The sequence below is a fragment of the Temnothorax longispinosus genome, chromosome 10 (assembly GCF_030848805.1).
Source record: "Temnothorax longispinosus isolate EJ_2023e chromosome 10, Tlon_JGU_v1, whole genome shotgun sequence".
Taxonomy (NCBI): domain Eukaryota; kingdom Metazoa; phylum Arthropoda; class Insecta; order Hymenoptera; family Formicidae; genus Temnothorax; species Temnothorax longispinosus.
In genome coordinates, this window is record NC_092367.1 from 17,687,832 (window position 1) to 17,709,811 (window position 21,980).

At 38.6% G+C, this 21,980-nt stretch overlaps 3 protein-coding genes across 4 annotated transcripts; 2 read left to right on the forward strand and 1 right to left on the reverse strand.

Moving 5' to 3' along the window:
• Positions 1–120: 120 nt before the first annotated feature.
• Positions 121–8,902, forward strand: LOC139819965 (phospholipid-transporting ATPase ABCA3). Its single transcript, XM_071789801.1, has 26 exons — positions 121–385; positions 1,071–1,213; positions 1,339–1,715; positions 1,812–2,107; positions 2,281–2,439; positions 2,519–2,759; positions 2,830–2,997; positions 3,119–3,306; positions 3,392–3,553; positions 3,666–3,774; positions 3,855–4,009; positions 4,098–4,259; positions 4,338–4,409; positions 4,497–4,635; positions 4,721–4,958; positions 5,033–5,192; positions 5,314–5,527; positions 5,619–6,140; positions 6,225–6,350; positions 6,481–6,699; positions 6,787–7,059; positions 7,203–7,516; positions 7,587–7,734; positions 7,837–8,047; positions 8,157–8,370; positions 8,469–8,902. Exons 3-26 carry the CDS (start codon positions 1,400–1,402, stop codon positions 8,670–8,672), a joined length of 5,010 nt encoding a protein of 1,669 aa, XP_071645902.1. The 5' UTR covers positions 121–385; positions 1,071–1,213; positions 1,339–1,399; the 3' UTR covers positions 8,673–8,902.
• On the reverse strand, positions 8,730–21,518 carry LOC139819966 (uncharacterized). 2 transcript variants are annotated; one of them, XM_071789802.1, is made up of 5 exons: positions 21,372–21,518; positions 10,446–10,719; positions 10,062–10,205; positions 9,595–9,843; positions 8,730–9,496 (listed from the first exon to the last, which is right to left on the reverse strand). In XM_071789802.1, exons 1-5 carry the CDS (start codon positions 21,420–21,422, stop codon positions 9,411–9,413), a joined length of 804 nt encoding a protein of 267 aa, XP_071645903.1. In that variant the 5' UTR covers positions 21,423–21,518; the 3' UTR covers positions 8,730–9,410. The 2 variants fall into 2 exon arrangements, with proteins under 2 accessions (XP_071645903.1, XP_071645904.1); XM_071789803.1 differs by lacking the exon at positions 21,372–21,518 and adding an exon at positions 10,836–12,611.
• Positions 16,761–20,773, forward strand: LOC139819969 (polyamine-modulated factor 1). Its single transcript, XM_071789805.1, has 3 exons — positions 16,761–17,010; positions 19,347–19,553; positions 19,631–20,773. The coding sequence occupies exons 1-3, from the start codon at positions 16,916–16,918 to the stop codon at positions 19,896–19,898; spliced, it is 570 nt and encodes a 189-aa protein (XP_071645906.1). The 5' UTR covers positions 16,761–16,915; the 3' UTR covers positions 19,899–20,773.
• Positions 21,519–21,980: the final 462 nt, after the last annotated feature.

A 21,980-nucleotide genomic window follows, 5' to 3' on the forward strand; every position in this document is an offset into this window, starting at 1 on the left:
TTGTTGGACATCACTGACGCGGGTACGTATCACGCAGCATACGTGAAATATCGAACGCATGACGCGTTACGTAGATACAGTTTCCCTTCTATATTCTGCATGTTATCGAATTTTGACGGCACTGACGTACACGACGCCGAGTTGTCGAGTTCCTCGCAGTTCCTCGAGTGCTGTCACGTTCGAGAGACGCTATGTGTACTGCGACGCCTTATAATTATGTGTTGTATATATAATAATACGTAAAAATTCAACGTTGTTATCACCTTTGATAAGATGACGCTTTGATCGATGACGTGTTATCAAGCAGATAACAACCTCGCTGTTACTGTCTGTGCTCCACTGTGCTCCCGGAAATTATCATTCGTGAAATGTGTGACAGCTCCCCGTAAGTACATTCTTTGCATACAATTATTGTACATTGTTGTACATCCTTATCGCGCATATAATAGCACCGTCTATATTTTTTTTACATTCGCATTCCGAGCGATAAGGATGTGGTAATTAAACGGACAAGCGTTAGTCTATTTATGTAAATTGCAAATCCGCTGTCTTACGTCTTGTTTGACGTCGTGCGCTTGGCAAAGATCTTCAAAGGTCTATAGGCATACGCAAGCAAGTTTAGAATTAAACTGAATGTAAATAAATCCCAGGCACATATTTCCGTTCAAATTTCATGTCCAAGTAAGCACAGAAATATCATGTAAATTTGAAATAAAACCTATAGACAATCAAGGTTAAGGTATAGGCTTTGTTCTTGTCATAAATAAATTCTTCGTACATAGAATAGAAACTTCTCACATAATTATATGTATAGTTTCTTACACAATTCCCAGTATTCGATGTGTTATCAAACTGTATCTATTATCTTATCTGTTAGTTTTAGAACTGCTATCTGTCTTTGATTGAGAGTAATCTATCTTTGTAGTGTTATTTAATGTAAATTGAGGTCAAATTAATGATAATTATTAAAGTTGTAAATATAATAATCGTGACCTCTCTCTTGAATATTATATCATGCTATACACTTTAGCTTGACTCACCGTTATAAGTAATAAATTATGTTTGTTTAGGTAAAATTTGCTATGACAACAGAGGTGGGACTCTATACATAAGAAAGAAACACTACATGGTACCTTTTTGCATGGTATCGCAAAATATGCGAATTATAGAGATATTCCCATAATTTTGATGACCAAGGCTGTATAGCTTATTTGTGAGTTATGCTGCAAGTTGAAGTCGACACTTCTTGCATCAATTCTAATAACTTATTCAGAAGGCTTTGTATATTTTCAATGGCAAAGTGGTGTACACAGTATTTATAGTCTACAATATTTGTAGATATTTCAACACGACCCGCTGATAATTCGTTGAAAGTATTTTCCACCAAATTAAAATCAAAATGGCTAGTGGATGGAAAATTTTTGGCTTGTTGATGTACAAGAATTTGATAGTGCGCAAAAGGCACTGGCGTTCGGCGATATTCCTACAAGCTTTAGTACCCATTGTATTATTCGCGTTACTTCAAGCTTTGCGAGATTTCAGTGTTCAACCTCCAGTTGTGGTGAACCAGAGCACGTACTATCCTATAAATACGCAAGACGAGTTGATGAGGAAACTTGATAATGATTTACATAAAGTGTATTATGTACCAAAAAATCCATATACGGAGAAGATCATGGAGTCTGTCAGATATTGTCTTGTACTGCTGCCTAAAAGTAAGTATTACTTGAAATGATGATTGAGGAATGTATGTAGTGTCTTTTAACAGCTTAAATAACATTAACGTTAATTATATTCTCTTTATTTTATAGGTATGGAAGGTTTTGTTAATGAGACTGAAATGATAAATACTTATACACGTTCTCAGGCACAAAATCCAATAGTTTCTGTGGTGGCAGTTGTTTTTGAACAATATAACGAACCCGCCATAAAATATAAAATAAGACATTCGTGGGAGATTCCAAATGACTTGTACCAAAGCGTGTCACATGGTGAACGTATAAGTTCGTCACCTACGGTATATTTCGATATGATTCCATTTACGCAAGTTCAAATATGTTTAGATGAAGTACTCATAAAGCAAGCAGCACCAGATTCTAACGTAAAGGTATTATGAATTTTTTAAAAAATATATGAGTATATTTTAATAATGAATAATTTATCATAAAGCTGTTTATGAAAAAATATACATATACGTTATATGTCGAGACAGATAACTGGATAACATATCACTGTAATACGGGATTATTTTTTATCACTTTTGATGCATGTATTTTTCAGATGTCAATACAAAGAATGCCTTATCCACCTTATGTTAAAATAGATGAGGCTGATGTGATGTTGCGTAAAGGAATTTCTCAGTTCGTAGTTCTGGTATTTGTGATTCCGCTTTGCATAGAAGCCAGCTATGCAACAAAAGAGAAGTTTATTGGCGTAAATGTTAGTACAGTATTATTTCTTTCTACTTTTCGTACATTCTTAATCACTGAAAAATATTTATCAATTTTGTTGTTTTCAGGTCTTAATGGCAATGAATGGAGTCAAACTGGCTTATAATTTATTTAGCTGGTTAATTACAGGGATATTATTCAGCACTATTTATGTAGTGCCAACAATCATATTATTTAAAAATACTTTTTCTGCAAATGTCGAGGCCTATTTGCAATATGGAAATGGGTTTATATTTTGGATCTTATTTACCACAGTTGTTACTCATCTTATAACATTTGGCATGCATATTGCAGCATATTTTTCAAAACGTAAATATCGTTTTATTTTATAAAATAAATATTTAAATGCATAAATTATATTCTTTATATCTCTTTATAGCACGATTTGTCACAACTGCAATAGCTATTATTTACACGGCAGTAAATTCACTTTATATACACTTGACAAGAGAAGAAGTTTTCGGAGTTACACCATATTTTGGCATAATGTTTCCAAATATTATGCTTCATATACTTTTTGACGAAACAAATGCTCATGAAAGCAAATGTAAGTAGTAATTTTCAACTTATTTATGTTAATTAGTTATATTAGTAACTTATTAGAGAAATTTTAAAGAGAGGATTATGTATGCATGTGTTGTTTCGCTAACAATTTTTTTTTCTTTTAGTGATTGGTATTCAGTGGAGTAATTTTTTTATATCTGGAAGAATAGAATATGGTATCTTAGGAAGTCCAGGTTTTATATTTCTTTTTTCAATTTTGGGTGCTGTGATACATTTTACACTTGCAATATATATAAATGCTGTCCTTCCCGGTAAATATGGAGTCCGACAGAATCCATTATATTTTTTGAAGGTAAGAAAAAATATGAAAGAAATAGTATGAACGAAAAATATACGTATATATGAGACATGATGTTTTTTATGCTTTTGTATTTTAGTGTATTAAGAAAAATAAAATAGCTCTCGATGAAGAAGCTGGTGAATTTGATTATGATAAGGTTAACGAAGACTTCGAGCCAGTATTAGGTAATGCGCTTACACCCGGAATACAAATACGTGATGTTAAAAAATCGTACACAACAAGTTGGTTACGAAAGTCTGTAAGTTTAAACGTACATAAAAGACGACTATTTTAAATAAATAAGTTTACATAAATAGATGATTATGAATATTTTTGCTATATTTCAATACCGTTACATTATTACATTCCAGAAAGTCCATGCGTTAAGAGGAGTATCTGTGGACTTTTACAAAGGACAAATTACTGCTCTACTTGGACACAATGGAGCAGGCAAAACTACGCTTATGTCTATATTAACAGGTATTACATTTATGTCATGAGATGGTTTTTAACGAAAATGTTATTTTGTGGGAAATACTCATTGCATTTGTGTTCAATAGGTGTGACAAGCGAAACGGAAGGGAAAGTCTTCATAAACGATAGAAATTTAAAAAAGCACTTGAGCAGTATTAGAAATGATTTAGGTTTATGTCCTCAAGAAAATATGGTTTTTCCAGATTTGAATGTATTTGAACAAATAGAATTCTTTGGCTTGGTGAGGATAATAATAATTTTTGTAGAATAAAAGCAATCGCGTATCAATAATATATTAGTTGTATGTAATTTTTATGTTATGGCAACAGCTAAAAGCTAAAAATAAAACCAGAAACGAAGTCAAGGAGGATGTTAATATTTTGCTTTCTAAGTTGAAACTTTCCGAAAAGAAAGATTTTCTACCTAGCAAACTTTCTGGTGGTCAACAAAGAAGACTATGCCTCGGAATGGCACTTATTGGCGATGCTAGCGTAAGTTCTGAAATAGAGATATAATGAATGATGTATTATACAAATATTATATTGATCTCAAAATAAATTTATATTTAGATCATAATTTTGGATGAGCCAACGTCGGGAATGGATCCTGAAACCAGAAGAGATACATGGGATATTATATTGGTAAGCAAATTTAATTTAATTTTTTTTATATTCATATATTTAACGGTGTGTCGCATATTTTATATACATATTAATAATTTTTTACAGAAACTTAGAGGAGAGAAAACAATATTAATTAGTACGCATAATATGGAAGAGGCTGATATACTTGGTGATAGAATTGCGATAATGCATGCAGGTCGTCTTAGAAGTTATGGCACTGGAATGTTTTTGAAGAAACAGTATGGTATGTTATTATTGTGTTTACTGATATTTAAACAAAATATATAATTTAGATCATTGTTTTGTAAATTATCATTTTCTTGCTTTAGGTCATGGGCATATGGAAGTTACATTGTCGACAAAGTCTTGGTGCATACCTGAAAAAGTCATATGTAAATTTGATTCAAGAACGCAAGAGCTTAGTGTTGATAGTGAAAAAATTGTTTTAAATGTGCCATATACTGATTCTTTACCACAATCACTGGACAAAGTAGAAAATGAAAAGAACAAATTAGGAGTTACTGGAATAAGCGTGTCATTGATTACTTTGGAACAAGTATTTTTGAAGTGTGTATTTATTAAAATGTGTTTTGTATCATTATTTTATTACCATTTTCTTACTACTTTACTATTTGTTCTAGGATTGTGAACAAAGAAGATAATGGGAAACACCTCAATGAATTATTTACATCACCATTACCGAAAGTTACAGGCAGTGAGCTATGCATGCAATCAATATGGGCATTGCTTTGCAAGAAATTCACATATACGAGAAAGAATCTAACCACTTTTCTGCAATATGTAAATTTCTCCTTAATTGCTTTACTAATATAAAGATTATCATGTTTTGCATCATATTCTATTTTTATAAAACTTTGAAAATCGAGATTTTCTTCTATTAACATGTCTTTAACATTTTCAGCTAATTCTTCCTATCTTCTCGGTGGTTATAATGGCCTTAACTTACAATCTACCAAGCGATTCCACAGATATTGTTCCATTGAAGCTTGATATGTACAGAAATCCCAAAGCTTTATACTCGTCGAACATGGAACTTATAAGTTCAAAATATAGAGATGTTGTTCAGAAGTTCGGCGAAGCAGAGCGTGTAACTCCGGATATAAGTGTGGCAAGCGGTAAGTGCGATTATGTTATTATGTCATTTCATACTAAGCACAGTAATAAATTTGTCTGAACGATATTTTCTTTATCCATTATTTCTTTTAGCTCTTCTGAATTCTTCTATGGAGAATATTGTGGAATATCGGAATAATCTTATCGTATCCGCCGAATTTAATGCCACTGAAACTAACACAACATGGGCTAACGGTTTTTATTCCGGCTTAGCACTTCACAGCGTGCCGTTAACAGTGAATCTCTTGAGTAATTCGTTCATCAAAGCTTTCGCTGGCGATGAATATTCGATTGTTGCATCTAGGCAACAATTACCGAATACACTATTATCGACCAAAATAGAAGTGCCGGAATTAGATGCGTTCTCGCGTGTCTCGATATTCTGTTCGTTCTTCTTTATTATTGTGGCACTTTTTGCAACGCATCCTTACGAAGAAACAACGACGAAAGTTAAACAACTTCAACGTATGACCGGTGTCACATCGGTATCATACTGGGGTACAATGTTTGCTTTTGATTTTCTGATATTTACGATAATTGTATTGCTAGTTACTTTAGCATTCTACATCATGGATATTATTCTTGGTCTTCGCCTATATTATGGAACAGAAATACGTAAGTCTTTATTTTAAATTATATTTAATATCTATTAATTAATATTATATTTTAATCACTTATACAAATTTTTTTCTTTTACAGTGTGCACGATATTGATTCTGGAGTTGTTTGGTATTAACGTGTTACTTTTTGTATATCTATTTAGTTTTATGAATAAATCAAGGAGTACTGTAATAACCATTTTGGCTCTCGCACCTTTCGGTCTTGGTAAGTTTATAATATTTCGTAAAGATATTAAAAATGTTAATGAATATATTAAATAAAATAAATTTAATGCTCTCTTTAAAAATGCCACTAAATTATTATAAAGAGGAATAAATCTGAAAAATTATTTCAGTTGTAATACAGTATATTCTACACGGAGTAATACATAGTTTTGATTGGCTTAATTGGCTACACATTCTACAAAAGAGACTCTTCCGTCTAATTCCTTACGTAAGTTTGTTCCATGGTCAAGTATCTTTTTTCACCATAGCAGTACAAAATGCAAGGTGTCGTCGTCTACCAAATCGACTTCGCGATGTAGTTTGTCTTGCGTATCGCGATCCTTGTTGTGGTAAGTTTATGCAATATTTACATCAAATGTAATTTTAAGTTCTTACGATGGAATTTATAATTAACTTCATGAAATAATTCTTTTCAGGTATGGATTGTGCAGATGGAATGTGCAAAAATCAACTTCCTTACTTCAAAAACTTTACAGATGATATGAATTTTGAAGAAAGTATACTATATCTAGCTATGACACCAATTTTGTATTTTGCGCTATTAATCGCATTGGAAGAAAAATTATTTTCAAAATTATTCAAAAAGATGGTCGGTACAAAATTAAGAAAGGGACAAGACATAATGGATGATCAAGTAAAGAAAGAGAAACTCGCAGTAGCGATAGAAATTAATAAAATTAACAGCCAAGGTAAAACAATTTTTAGTATCCCAAGAAATGATATATAAAAATTAAACATGCATAAATAATTGAGAATTTACGAACTTTATATAAAATATAACGAACTTATATAAAATATAATAATGCATAATTGTATATGACTTTATGTACAGGTGATACTATGAAAGAACAATTAAAACCAGATATTACAGAGACAACTAATATTGAACTACAAAATAATGAATTACAACGTCCAATAAGTGAAGGTAACAGTCTCTTCTTAGTGTATGAATTGAGCAAATACTATGGGAAGTTAATGGCCGTGAAAGAAATCAGTTTTCGAGTGAAACCACGGGAATGTTTCGGATTGCTCGGCGTAAATGGCGCTGGAAAGAGTACAACTTTCAGGATGCTAACTGGAGAAGAAGCGTCTAATAGTGGCATAATGTACTTAAAGCAAGCGGAAATCCACTCAGACAGGACAAAGGTAATAACTTACATAGCGTTTTAATTTGTTTAGCAGTATATTGTTTACGATATAGAGTTTTTTCTTGTAGTATCTTTCTGAGATGGGATATTGTCCACAAACTGATGCTTTAATACCCTCTTTGAACGCTTTTGATCATTTACGACTGTTCGCTTGTCTTCGCGGTATACCAAAGTCCAACGTAGAGTTGGAAGTTAATAAATGGATTAATAGACTGAGTAAGTTAAGTGCGATAATAAATGCAGAATTTAAAAAAAAGTACATATGTAAAAATAGTGCATGTGGTGAATATGAATATATGAGCAATGAACATGTTACAGATTTAACTGCCTGCATGAAACAGCCAAGCGGTACTTACAGCGGTGGTAATAAGAGACGCTTAAACATCGCAATGGCCCTCATCGGCAATCCCACTCTTGTTCTCTTGGACGAGCCCACAACTGGTGTCGATCCTGCAGCTAGAAGATCGCTTTGGAATACTTTGCAATCGTGTCAGGCATCAGGGCAAGCCATTATACTCACGTCTCACAGGTATTTTTTAAAGTACAAGTACTTATCTGAAATAAAATATCTGCATTAAGATTTTATTTAATATAATTCATTTTATTGAATGGAATATTAAAACTACGTTGTCCAACAGCATGGAAGAGTGTGAAGCACTTTGTAATCGACTAGTCATTATGGTGAAGGGTGAATTAGTCTGCATTGGCGCAAGTCAAGAATTGAAGCAACGATTTGGAGCGGGTTATGATATTCACATAAAATTAAATCCAAACCGAACGGACGAGGATGTTAACAATATTAAGAATGTTATTGAGTCTACTCTAACGTGTGATATTAGGGATGAAAATTTGGTAATGATTGTATTTTGCTTAGAAGATCTGCAACGATTATAATTGCTTTATTTTTTATTCTTTTATCTTACTATTAATTTCTATTCATATTTTTACAGGGTTTTCTTGCCTATCACGTAACTGATTGTAATACAAAATGGGTGGAAATGTATGATACAATGAAGAGTCTAAAGCAAAGCTACAGCTGTATTGAGGATTATGCTGTTCTATCTGCAACTTTGGAGCAACTCTTTATTCAGTTTGCAAGAGGAGCTGAAATGATTGAGTCTGAGTCCCCAACTAGTCAACAAGATATAGTATAAATTGAATGCATCTTATTGGATGCAGAAATATACTTAAATATACTAAATAGATGGAAATCGAATTAACGTTAATTTATATTATAAGTTGTAAATGTTGTAAGCTTTAATTAATTATATCATAATCGCTTGATAAAATTATTAATACACATATTAATACGCATTATATTTAACTTAATGTCAATCGTATCTTTATTATAAACTGCTTTTAAATTGTTGCAACAAAAATGTTTTATTATAATAATACGTATTTTTTTATACGTAAATATTGTATTTTTGTGTAAAAATAATATTTAATGTATATATACATGTAAAATGATTCACAATATATATGTCACACATTAATACACCATTAAATTTTATTCAAAGATACAACATATCTCAAAATTAATATATAATATATATTAAGCGCATAAACAATAATGCGCGACACATATCGCAGTTAAGTTCTCAATTATACAGATGTCATATCACGTGTATATTTGACGGGCATATATATTTCTTAAAATAATATAATAACGTAAAAGGCACTTGAACGTTAAAATTTGCTGGTATATAAAACCGACTTTAAAAAAAGAAAAAAATTAGAGAATCGGCATTTTTTATAAATAAAAGTCACTTTATATAAATAAGAAAAATTGCATGAATGATATATCGTTATATACACAAGACGGATAAACGGAAAATGGTATGCATGCCTGCGTATGGTATGCACGTAGATGATCCTCGCCAATCCGCTGCCTAATATTGATAGCCACCGCTTGAACTTGTTTGGTATGAACTCGGTCCTTGATACGCGCTGCCTCCATGGCCACTATAGCCACCTCCTAAGATAATAGGATAATTTGATAAGCAGTAGATCATGCATAAGACATTAACATGCACGATTATAAACGTTCGTTTGATTCGGGATCCTATGACACACCTCCGCTAGGATATCCACTGCCTCCACCGTGTGAATATCCTCCACCGCCACCATCCTGATTCTCACCCCTAGCTTCGGCAGCAAGTGCCAATTCAACACCTCGTTGAATTTCCGGCGGAATCGGAGGCGGTGTTGGTAAGTGAGCGCCTTGAGGATGAAAGCCATACTCGTCCGCCGTATACGTGATCGAGTATTGCATACCGTCGGCCCCGGTATAAGAAAAGGATCCGCTCACCGATTCGGATTCTCCTGCAATACCGAGACGCACTCACGTTTTGCGATGTTCTTACTGCTACCAAACGCATTACGTTGTGACGCGATACTTCCATAATTTCAAAAGCGAACATTGTTTAGCTATCGCTCGTTAAAAAATTGAATCGTAATGGAGTTTGAGACCGAAATACACCCAGTCTAGTAATCGAATAATTAATAATTTGATTAAGAAATAAAAGTGTGCAATCTCCTGCCTTGCTTATGACCCGTTTCTTGCACGGAAATTCCATTTCCGGCTTCATAGCTGTATTGATAGTTTCCGTCACCGGCGTTCTCGTTACTATAAGAAAGGATGGGTATCTTCTCTTGACCGCCATGCCCACCACCCAGTCCGCCGCCTAAAGTACGAAATAAAATGTGAAGTCACATAGCTAAACTACACTTAAAAAAAAATTACTAGTTTTCGAGGAAAATTGATGCAATATTTCTAAAAAAAAAGATAGTTAACTTTTGAATATTTCAGTTGTACAATAATCGTAATAAAAATTTGAGTTTTGAAGAGACACATGGAATAACATATGAGACAAAGTAACTACTTTCTTCTCTTGTTCAGTAATTATAAATTTGTACAAACTTACCACTATAAGCACTACCACCACCTCCGAACTGACCAAAACCGCCTGATCCACCGTGGCCACTAGGACCGCCAAAACCACTGGGACCACTTGGACCACCAGGACCTGGACCGACCGGGCCACTATATTTAACGGGTTCACCTCCACCATGTCCTGGAGATGGAGGATGAATTAATTCCGCCCCACCCGCACTTCCGGCACTACTCGGCGGAAGATAAGAAGTGTCGAATCTTGCGGCATAGCACGTACCAATGATGGCCAGCAGCGCAATGGCGAGCTGTTGAAACAATTCGAATTATATTAAACTCAGCAATCCAGGAGATGCGAGATTCATCCCAGATTTCGGCAACCGGAAGTATATAGAGAAATCTGCATTCTGCGCGCGACTCGTACCGATCTCATCTCGCTGGTTGTGTGTATGCTCGTCGATCAAATCCGAGCGATGTTACTTTGTCACTCAAATCGTATATCGTATATACGTCGCCAAACCGATGACGATAATTGATCTGCACGTATCCAGATCGGATCCAGCATACTTATATACCGATCCCGCGCAAGGATCGTCTTCCTCCCACCCGCCAGTGAGCAACCGCGGATGGCATCGCGGCTGGAGATAACCCGGTGATGCGTTCCTCGAAGATTTGCCAACGAATTCTCTTTGACGAGAGGTGCCGAGAGGAGAGGAAAAGAGAAGAAGAGATCTTAGAGCTGCCGGATGAAGACGCGCACGGTGGGAGAGCCATCGGAGGGGGCGGCGATGGCGGAGGAGGCCTCTGTCGAGATAAACCTCGTCGAGCTAGGGGTAGTTGCGCAATACCAGATTGATACAGATCGGCAGGCATCTCCGAATGGATCTGAAGGTCGATCAATGGGATCGGCATGAAAGCGAAGCGATAGGGTCGAGGCAACGGGTTGTAAAAGCAAAGCAAGTTAAACGGTACTTTGGCCGCTTAAAATACATTTCGTTATAAGATTATTGATTAACCAACGCTGAAACAATTCAATATTTGACATGAAATAGACTTTGCAATCTGACCGTCGGAATCTCCCCAAGTTTCTCAAGTTAAACGAAAGATTCTATTTGGATCATTCTCGGTGCACGTCTTGGAGGACGAGGAGGTAAGCGGTGAGAAAGCGTGGAAAAGCAGCCGAGTCGATGACGCGGCCGGCATGCAGTCGCCGCGCATTTCTCCCTTGTAATTATATCGGCTCTTTCAACGCGGGAATTATACCCGCGGGGTCGCGGCGTCGTCATTATCGTCGCCGTCGCCGGCGCGGCGACGCCGCGCCGCGGCTTACGGAGAGCAATGCGCGCTCCGCAATCGAACGGGCTCGTTGCGCAATCATGCGTTGAGAGCGTCTCCGGAGCGCATCGGCCGATACGTGCGTACTTGTACGCGTCTTCACGTGTGAGCTAGGTCGGGAAATGGGTGCCTGGACAACCCAGGGATGATCTTCTGCGCGGAACGCGACTCTAAACGTGCCCACGTGTGACGTAAAGTTTATCTTTCTCGCTGGTTGCAGCATCAAGAGTTATTAATGAGAGCTATTATCCTCGTCAAGAACTCGCACGCGTTTTTATTTAGGCCATCATATATCGAATAATTGTACGGCTGAGAATCAGATCCGGTTAGCCGAAGATTCGACGATTACGTAAGACGAGTTGTAAAAGAGACTAATCCGCGCGGGACCATCGAGTTCGAGGCTCGCAACCGCGATCGCGCGAGAATATTACGCATCCATATAATTGCGCGATTCCAACGTGGCTCGGTGCCGTAAACAGTTCCATAAAATGGAACTGCGCGCGTAAACCGAAGCGCGCATTTGAAGTCGTCAAGGTATTGCCGATCGGCATGCACGTAACTCGCCGGTTAACGATCCACCTTGGGTCACCGTACTCACGCTTCGCCGTCGTAGACGAAGCGATGATCGCATATATCCCAATAGGCATCCCGCTCGTCTCGCAATGGAGAGAAAGATAGCGTACGTACGCGCTCGTCTAGATTCCCAGGGAGATAGAGCGGACCGAACTTCGAATCCATATTGCGAAATCGTATATACGCTGAAATCATACGTTACGTGAGACTCTCAGCGCGGTGCACAAAGTGGAAATAAAGGAGGAAACGCGATGATTTTGTGCGCTCCAATTCCCGGGTTTAAACAGATACATTCCGCAAGTCGGATGCAGGGTCGAGCAAAAAAAATCGTCAACCACAAGCTTGATAACAGAATAGAATTAATACCTACACCGTATCGAGATATCGCGTTCTACTCTTCAAGGGGGATCTCTCGTATATGTTATCGATATTCTTTGAGTAGATTTTATTCCGTTGACACGGAATACATGCATTTATCTGTCTTATTGCTCGTGTATTGTCAGAGATTTATCTTCGCGAGAAATCTTTCTTTCTCTCGGAACTACTCCGCGAATCTCAAAGCTGTGTGTCGAATTCCATGCAACCGTTCGTCGACGTGGCGCCGAGAAATAATCGGAAGGATTGAACGGACGCGGTTCTCGCGATTAAGCCCAAAGATTTCAGCATCCTCCAGATCTTATCGACTGCAGAAGAGAAGCCTCGTCCTTCACATATAGCCTCCGGTTGGCGATGCAGATTTTTTTTCTGCGGGAAGAAAAAAACGTGTCATGTTTTGTTCGAAGCTATCTGATACTTTTGCCTTTCAAATATCGCATTTACGGCGAACGCAATACCTTGTACCCGGTTCGTCCAATTATCGCGCGAGCCAGCCGTAATCCAACAACGGTGCGAACTCGGATTTCGACAGCGTATCGCGGAAGTATCGGAGAGCGATATAAATCTGAAAGAGATCGTGCAGAACCGGGAGCGCGTGCTCTACCTCCGCTCTCTTCCTCACGACCTCGCGCACGCGATCCGTACCATCTCGAAAGAATGGGGGCCCACGTCGCCGGAGGTCGATGAGGAGAGAAAAAAAACTCCGGCGATTTTCTATTGCGATATTGACGCAACTTCGCATTGGCGAAAAAAGGAAGATGGGATCGAAGAGCGGGTTTCTACGCTTCGCGCGGGGTTAAAAAGTCGCCGTATTTGTGCTTCACACTGCGTTCCTGACGTCCTGACCGGCGCGCGATGCCGAGTTTAGATTAGGTTACGGCAAATTAGGGGCGCGAGCTCATTCCGCTCGCTAATTACGTTTGCCGTGCAAATAAGAAGATATGAATTTGAAGGAAAGGCAGTATTTGCTTTACCATCCGTTTGTCCATTTAATATAATTGTTCCACTAATTTCAATAATATATACGTACGTACTAATTACGTACGTCTCGCGTGTTTACAAATTTAATAAGAGTTGAACTTATTGTTAGCAACTTAATTCATGCGCTGCGAGTGCCGATTGCCAACCACGAAAGCGTGCAGATTTTTCATTCGCGTCACCGACATGATTGCTCGCTATTTAGGGTAGATGCTTTATGACAAGAGTTGATTTCCTCGCGATGAAACTCTAAACTTAATTTATACATACCTACCAATTTGTGCTCGCTTCGATCGCGAATTAATGGAAAACAAGACACCGTTACGTCACCGCGACTCATCGGCGTCTCGCGACATGCCGTTTTCGCGAGACGCATAATTAGGATGCCCTCATATCCCTGCCGATTAATTTCCATCAAACTTTCGTTATAACGACGCCTTCCGCCGTCATTAAACGAATACTGTCCCCGCATGTCGTTATTGTCGTTACTTCATTTTCGCAACCCTTCTTCCGCGGTAAAATAAACCGGTGTTATTTTATTGCCAGCTAGCATCTTCCCACGATCATCTTTCTCGATATGCACTCTCCGCGGTACAATGATGAATGCTGCTTGCGCGATGATCGATGTGCAGGATATCTCCGATCTATCGGTAGTAATCGGGTGTTTGAATTCTTCAATCGTATAATAACGTTCGATTGTTTCGAATATTTTATTTAGAACCGGAAATTCTTAAGGATCTCGAAAATTCGCGGCCACCTTATCCAACGGATGTCATCTCGTCATCTACAGATTTCTCAATTGTATCTATCCCCAGTATCTGTGTCGAGCTACACGAGCCGTTTGAGGGAATTATTTGTCGCGTTCAACGGAATCGCAGAAACGCGGTCCCGCCATGCGCTTCTGCAACGCACGCTTACGCAATCGCGCGTCGTGCGTCGGCATTGGAATTTGAAAATGTGTCACGGAATTTCGATCCGTGATCGCGAGATAGTTGCGTCGCCTATCGATCGCAGCGGAGCGAGAGAAAGAAAGCATCATTTATTGTTCGCTTCGCGATGTAATCCCCTTTAAGCGAGAGAAAGAGAGTACCTGTCGCTGTAGAGAGTACTGAGATCTCTCTCTCTCTCTCTCTCTCTCTCTCTCTCTCTGTTACTCCTCTCTCGTTGGCGAAGCGAGTGAATGGGCGCTTTGGCTCTCGGTAGCCGGAGCCTTCCCGCGAGCGCCAAGTTAGCCGAGCAAAAAGAAAATATAGTTCAGGCCGCCGGGTAAAGAGCCGATTGCATAATACAATAAGGCATGTCGCAACATTGCTCTCCACTTTATGGAGGCGGTGTGCGCCTCCTCGCCGTCATCTTTGACCTTTGGAGAGCATCAGGCGCATATATAGACGCGTGCACCCCGAAGGGTGCGGCCGTCGCGGTGGCGGGCCGGCCCCCTTAATGTGTCGAACATAAACGCGCACACCTCTCAAGAGTCTCAAGTCGATAGATCTATTCTGTAACTCTTGACAGTTATATTATCGTCATTGCGCAGCTTTTTTACCATTATACCTGTGCAACGATAATATAACGACACTGTCAAGATGAGTTACAGAACAGATCTACTGATCTATGATGGAAGAATGAGTTAAAGAATACCAAGTGTAACATTGCGCATAATAACGATTACTTATATAGGATTGAATACAGGAAAGAAATTTGCTAGCAAGAGCGGTCATTATCTTTGAACGACTGCGCATCCACGAGAATGTTACACGGGCCCGATTCTTTAACGAGAAACGTATGCGCAAACTCTGCTCTAACAGAAAGGCTGCAAATTGATTGGCTATCGCATAGATTTTAGCCAATAAGCTTGCAGCTTTTCTGTTAGAGCAGAGTTTACGCATACGTTTGTCGTTAGAGAATCGGGCCCCTCTGGTATTCTTCCATCATGTACTGATCTAGATTAAGGGATATTCCAACCTTCTTCTCGTCAAAAGGACCATATTAAAATTTTTTTAATGACCGAGAGGGTCGGATAAGTTTTTTTTTTTTAATCATATAAAAACAAAGTATCTTAATTCATTTTTAAATTCTTTTATAACTTGGAAACTTTTTTTGGTGGGCTGGATCTAGTCTGCGAGACGTTGGAAATGACTAGATCGAACGTGAACGAATAAATTTGCTTCAAAGCGCGACGCCGCGTGTCCGAGTCCTGACTGCAGATCGAATACGTTTCGTTTCTTAGAAAAGAAGAATAATGGTGGAGTTAAAAATGCCTTTCGCCCCACAAAGACAAACGCCGCTGATTAACAATCGCATTTTTAAGCGTACAACAGCTTGTCGGAATTCCTTGAGCGTGGAACTGAGATCGATCGACCGAACGCGCCTTTTAGCCACATAGCAATTATATCGTATTGACGTGCAACATGCCGTAATCGTGATGAGGACTAATTAACTATTCGCGCCGTACTTTCGATATCTCCATCAATACATAACTTTCGCTATAATCATTAGCAAACAGCTCGCTATGAAGACTTTATTCATCGCAAACCGGTTCCGCGGTCGCCCAGATAATCCGGAAAATTGGCATCAAGTAGAAAACGCGATACAAGTGAGAAGACTGCAGTAATATAATCATATTGTAGTTGTGAGCTAATCTAATTGTTTTGCGTTATAATGTGTACGGCGGTTTTCTCACAGCAATCGGAAACAAATAAAGATATAAAGATATCTGACGATCCAAAAAGTGATTAAGCTTCGACGTCTTAAATTTTCAAAGAAAGCATATAAAAAGCAGATTATACATTTATTATTATATAGCTGTAATAATATAATCATCATTGTTTATATAGTGTTGAAAATCTGTATAGCATACGTCATGTGCACGATACATTTTTAGTGCTAGCTTTTTAGTACTGATTATTGGAACGTAGCCTTGTGCGAATCGATATAAAATAAAGAAAAAAAAATCATTCAAGCATTTTTTTTCGATTTATTAGCAATTAGCAGCTCCGTGAAGTTGGCGACACGCGCGCAGCGACACGAAGTTGCCACGGCGACGCGTTTCAAGTGCCATCTTCACGCCGCACGTGGAACTCCGATGACGTGCTCCTCGAATGATTCAAGTCTTGTCGAGACGCAACGATAGCGTGACGATAGTTCGCGGGAAGGCGGGAACCGTTATTATGAGGCGTCGTTGACGCCTCCGACGCCTCGCCGCGGCTCGCCGTCTCCCGCGCGAACAAAAGGGATTGCCGGGAAATGGCGGAGGACGAGGAAGCGGACTGCCCGAACAACGCACGGCTGTTCCGAATCGCCGTCTCCAACAACCTGAAGAACATAGCCGAGTCCGTGAGGTGAGTGACGTTGGCCCGAGAGGCGCGGACGCGCGCGCGTGTGTGTTTCCTTTCGGTTTCGCGCGCAACTTCGCGCGCTCAACTTAACCTCTTTCGTTCGTCGCAACACACGTGCGTTTTTTCTGCTTTCTGCCCGACTAGAAGCCGACAAGCCGTATCGAAACGCACCCACGTCATCGTCACTTTTGGCGGCTTGCCAGACGGTTTTTTGTTTCTCTAAAAAAAAATGTTGCAAAATTGTTGCCCCACGACAGTCCCCCTCGTCTCTTGATTTATTGTTATATATGGCTTTTCTTTTTCTTAAACTCGGCCGAGGAAAGATCTCGTCTCTACGTCTTTCTAGCTTCAGCGTCTGGCTGTGCGCAAAAATCACGATTCATATACGCTCACGCAATAACAGTACCGCTAACCGCTATCAAAAGTGTGTCAAGTGCGTCACGTGGTCGAGAAGATCTGCTCCGATCTCCGATCCAAGCGTCTCGTTTACGGACTTCTGGATTTTCGATTGTACCCAACACTCTTTTATTTTTTGTGGAAATGCTAGCACGTTAATAAAAAAATTATTTCTTTAATAATTTTAATGTTATCAGAATAATGGAATAAATACATTAAAGAAAGGCTATTGTATCTCTCGAGCTTATTTCATAATAAATTCTCTATGCGTGATCTTTCAGTTGATGTGTACACACAACATACATGAAAATGGAGTACTTTTATAATTTAAGAAGAAGGTTCTTTCAGGAATACCCTGTATAACTGAAATCGAGAGATATCGAGAGATGCAAAGATCATTCATATCTGTAATATCTAAAATCTGAAATTGTGTTTTAGAGAAATTATTGCGAAAGATCATCTTGCAAGATAACTGTTTTCTACGTATAGCCTATCAGAGTCTGGTTTTTTTTACGAGAAGCCGATTCGTGATTTATTGAACGGGACATCAAGATGAAAAGCGGCGGGCGTATGTGTGGAAGGGATCGGCATCGTCAATGACCTAAACGCCACTCGGTGTTACTCGATGTCATTGGCCTCCGCGGTTCGCATGTTAATTCCCGACTCGCCGTGACCGTTCACGAGGCTCACGTGGCCGTCGTACGCTCGCGTCGAATCCGTGCCGCGATCGTCGTCGGAGCTCTCGTATAGCGATCTGCTGAATCGGGGATCTCTCCCGGTACCTACTCGGCTTCCAGGAAGGCCTCCTTCCCGCGGATTTCCACCATGCGCACCAGTTGACCTTCGAGGAATTCCACGAAGCGTTCGGGGAAACAAAGGCCTCCTGCCACGATGACCGGCGCGGGGGCGATGGTCATTCGTGTGCTGCGTGTCGCCGGGATCGTGCACGCACGCACGTACTCCGTAGCGGAGGCAGTTGATTCTCTCGAGCAAATCGTATCGGTCATAACAGTCTCAACGTTAAACGCTGCAAAATTGTAGGAAATGATTTCTTTTGTTGTAGGAAATTCAATTTCATATTTACCGTTAATTTGATTCTGTGCGCGTATACGCGATTCGGAAATGCGAGGGGATAAGCGAATGAATCTCTCCTGGACCATCGGAAGCGGCTTAGCGTGCTCGGTTAGGCCTGGACTAATGCAAATATGTAGCATTGATTTCAAATTGCACCAGTCCCGGCCTGATTGAGTATGCGAGAAACAACGTTGCCGCTGCCGCTGACAACGGGAATCGTTGTACGAGGATCTTGAGGTAAATTTAATGCAGCACGACCGTTTTTTATGTAGGTATGATTATGCGAATGTTACGCGAATGTCGAAGTAAACCTAACAAGCCCCGGCGTATTTTTAAAACGTCGGAAACTGAGTAAGGAGACTGGATCTTACTATTGTATGCTTATTGTAACGCAGCAAGAAGTCTATTAAAATCGTCCGGGTTCCCGTCCTCTGTGATCGAAGGTGCCGCTCTTTGTCTGGCGTCGGGACAAAGAATTCGATCCCCCGGCGATAGTCGTCACGTACTAACTATGCATCTTGTACGGGAGAACGCGCATCCGATCGTGCGTTGAAAAGCTGCCGGAATAAGGGGCACGTGTCTTCTTTTTTTACTTCGTACGTGTAAGAGCCACGCCGTATATATCGTCCAGGTCGATAAGGCGCCTTTCTGCGAAACGAGATACAGCGAATAATTCAAATTGCCACGCAGCGGTGCGTTGTATTATATTTCCGGATGTCGTTAATCTTAGATAAGGAGGCCGCGTTTATTTCAAGCCGTGACGGCTATATTACGCGTTTACGAGCTACTGATTTAGCACGGTGACGCAGTATTCATTCATTTCGCGCTTAATAACTTAAATAACGTTTTCGTCGTACTTTTCGTTCCAGCGAGAATGAGTTTCTCGAGATACTCACGATTCTCAAGTCGAATCCCAAAACCACCCAGAAGTTGCACAAAGCCATGATAAAGGAACTGTACAACAGCATGGACGATGATCTGAAAGATATATTGAAGGAAGGCAGCCTGCAGGAAACCTTGACCAAAATAGCCAAACTGTCCGAGGAAAGTACGACATCCGCTAACGAGCACGCATGGTCGGTAGATTTGTTAGATCGTTTCATGATTGTGCTTGAGTGTAATCTTTTATTTGAGAGTCATCGTATGATTGCAGGCGTCCACCAGGGGATGTAACCAGGCATATGAGATCACTGGACGCGCACAAGATCAAGGAGGCGACAGAGGAATTGGAGGAACGAGTGAGCGAGATGGAAAGGGAAAATAAAATCCTAATGAGAACAATCGCGGAATGTAGATCGAGGATACGTACCACGAGCGATAACGTGACGAGAATTCTGAATTCCGCGCCAATCATCCTGCAACGATTAGAAAACACGCGCGAGCAGCTAACGACTTGTCTCAAAACGATCGAAAACGAATAAGCTCCGAGATGGATCTCGGAAGCACGATGTATATAATGTGTATATATATATAGATTATAACGTATTTCTGTTAAAAATAATAGATTCGTGAAAAGTATACGTTTATTACAAGTATATACATATCAAGAGACACTGCAGTGTCTCGCGCCAATTTGTAAGCGCCCAATTTCAATTCAAGCTTCAATTCAATTTTAGCTACAAAGAGAAGAGGGTGAAAATAAAGGAAAATTTAATTTTATATGTGCAGTTTATAATAAATTATTTTTGAAATAATTTATATCAGTGATTCTTCCGTTCCGCGAAGATATATTCATTTAACATACATACATTTTTTGTTTCAAGTAAAAAGTGAAATAGTAGAAATTATCGACAAATATGAATGGATAGGCTACGAAATAAAGAAAAATTAATTGCCATATTATAACAATAAATACAATCAATAATTAAAAGTTTGACATTAAATAAATTAGAATATATTATAAAATATTTCCTGCTTTCTTATATTTACATCTCTTAAGTTTTTATATTTTCTCTTTTATGTTTGGTGCGTTATATACGTTAAAAAAAAATCTGCATATTTTACCAGTTTTTGGTATATTTAATCCTGTAGGGAGACCAAGCATACAAATTTCAGTCTTTTAAAAAACTGGACAGTATTTAAAAAAATTGTTAATATAAAATATTAATTAATTCCTATTTTATTTCCCGATTTGCGGATACTGATTTATTTTTATTTCACACAGGCATATAACACATAAATTTACAATATATAAATATCTTCTCCGGTCTTTCAGTCCATTGAGATATGAAAAGTATAAAGATATTTAAAAGCTGTAAATTTTAAAGCATCAATAAATTTGCTTATTTTAATTTTATTCTACATCTTTTTCTTTTCTTTCTTTGCTGTTTATTGAAACTTTAAAATTTAACTGATTGATTACGATGTATTTTAATCTTTTAATATTCTATCTTTATTGTATTTTTATTGTGTTTTTATTAGCGTTTCTAAAAATCTTAATGTGTGCCAAAAAAGTTTGGCAAAAAGTATATAACGCTTATATAAAAGTATAGCGCGCGATAACATCTTTATAAAATTTTGAACACAATTCTTTTTTTTTCGCGAAAACTATTTCATTGTCACTTTAATGTTACCGAACTTGTTTATGTATTAATATATTTTTTAATTCCTGTTTTTTACCTATTTAAATTTGTTCTGTCAATTTCAAGCAATTCATGAATCTCGAAATTAAATAAATCGAAATTTAATAATAAATTAAATAAATGACATGATTCCAGGAATTGAGTGTATTATTAAATCTATTTCAACCTATCCATTTTAATGCAATGGATCTTTGTTAAATTCGTACAAAGATAATACGTTCGTAATGTTCGAATTTCTTTCAATTAAATATATATACATGTTTTCACAGACCCACCACGGAAATTTAAAGCAAAAAGTAACTTATCACTCACCGATACCGATGCGCAGCAACGGATTGATGCAATTACGTTGATCTGTAACATACAAATTATGGCAACGTATTAATTAATAATTCGAGAAATAATTATTTCGCATAAAATAATCATTATTTAATTCTACAAAGCAGGCGAAATAAAATGAATAAGATACTAACTTCATGGTTACTCCGTTGTTACCCGATGCCTCCGAGGCCTCCTCTCGATTCCCTCCGTCACAACACCCGCGACACTCACTCACGAAACTGCGGTCAATTATGATCGCGCGGAATTTTATACGACACTCCCGACATTAACAGTTCGGGAAACTCTGCTGTATTTCCAACGATCAATTAAAATCAAACGGATCGTGCGAGAAAATCGTGCGACACATTTATTCCGACGAACACTCGATACATTTGCAGATTGTTGAACGCGTCGATTATTCCCGCGGCCCGCGGAACGTAGCAGCAGGAGTGCCAATTGCAAGAACGAGCGGCGTTTCGAGACTTTCGAGTAGCACAGCACGACGACGGACGCGAGGAAGTGCGAACATTTCACTTGTGCGAGATTTATCGGGACAATGATAGCCTCGTGATTTTCGTAGGCAACGGTATGCCGAGCGTC

What these genes read in the sequence shown, in the direction of transcription:
- LOC139819965 (XM_071789801.1), top strand. Translation starts at nt 1,400, where the DNA reads ATGGCTAGTGGATGGAAAATTTTTGGCTTGTTGATGTACAAGAATTTG. An exon ending in ATATTATGGAACAGAAATAC is followed by an intron (nt 6,141 to 6,224) that starts GTAAGTCTTTAT and finishes TTTCTTTTACAG; the next exon opens with TGTGCACGATATTGATTCTG. An exon ending in GTATCGCGATCCTTGTTGTG is followed by an intron (nt 6,700 to 6,786) that starts GTAAGTTTATGC and finishes AATTCTTTTCAG; the next exon opens with GTATGGATTGTGCAGATGGA.
- LOC139819969 (XM_071789805.1), top strand. Translation starts at nt 16,916, where the DNA reads ATGGCGGAGGACGAGGAAGCGGACTGCCCGAACAACGCACGGCTGTTC. An exon ending in AACATAGCCGAGTCCGTGAG is followed by an intron (nt 17,011 to 19,346) that starts GTGAGTGACGTT and finishes TTTTCGTTCCAG; the next exon opens with CGAGAATGAGTTTCTCGAGA. An exon ending in TCCGCTAACGAGCACGCATG is followed by an intron (nt 19,554 to 19,630) that starts GTCGGTAGATTT and finishes GTATGATTGCAG; the next exon opens with GCGTCCACCAGGGGATGTAA.
- LOC139819966 (XM_071789802.1), bottom strand. Translation starts at nt 21,422, where the DNA reads ATGTTACAGATCAACGTAATTGCATCAATCCGTTGCTGCGCATCGGTA. An exon ending in TGGTGGTAGTGCTTATAGTG is followed by an intron (nt 10,206 to 10,445) that starts GTAAGTTTGTAC and finishes TTCGTACTTTAG; the next exon opens with GCGGCGGACTGGGTGGTGGG. An exon ending in AGAAACGGGTCATAAGCAAG is followed by an intron (nt 9,844 to 10,061) that starts GCAGGAGATTGC and finishes TCGGTATTGCAG; the next exon opens with GAGAATCCGAATCGGTGAGC.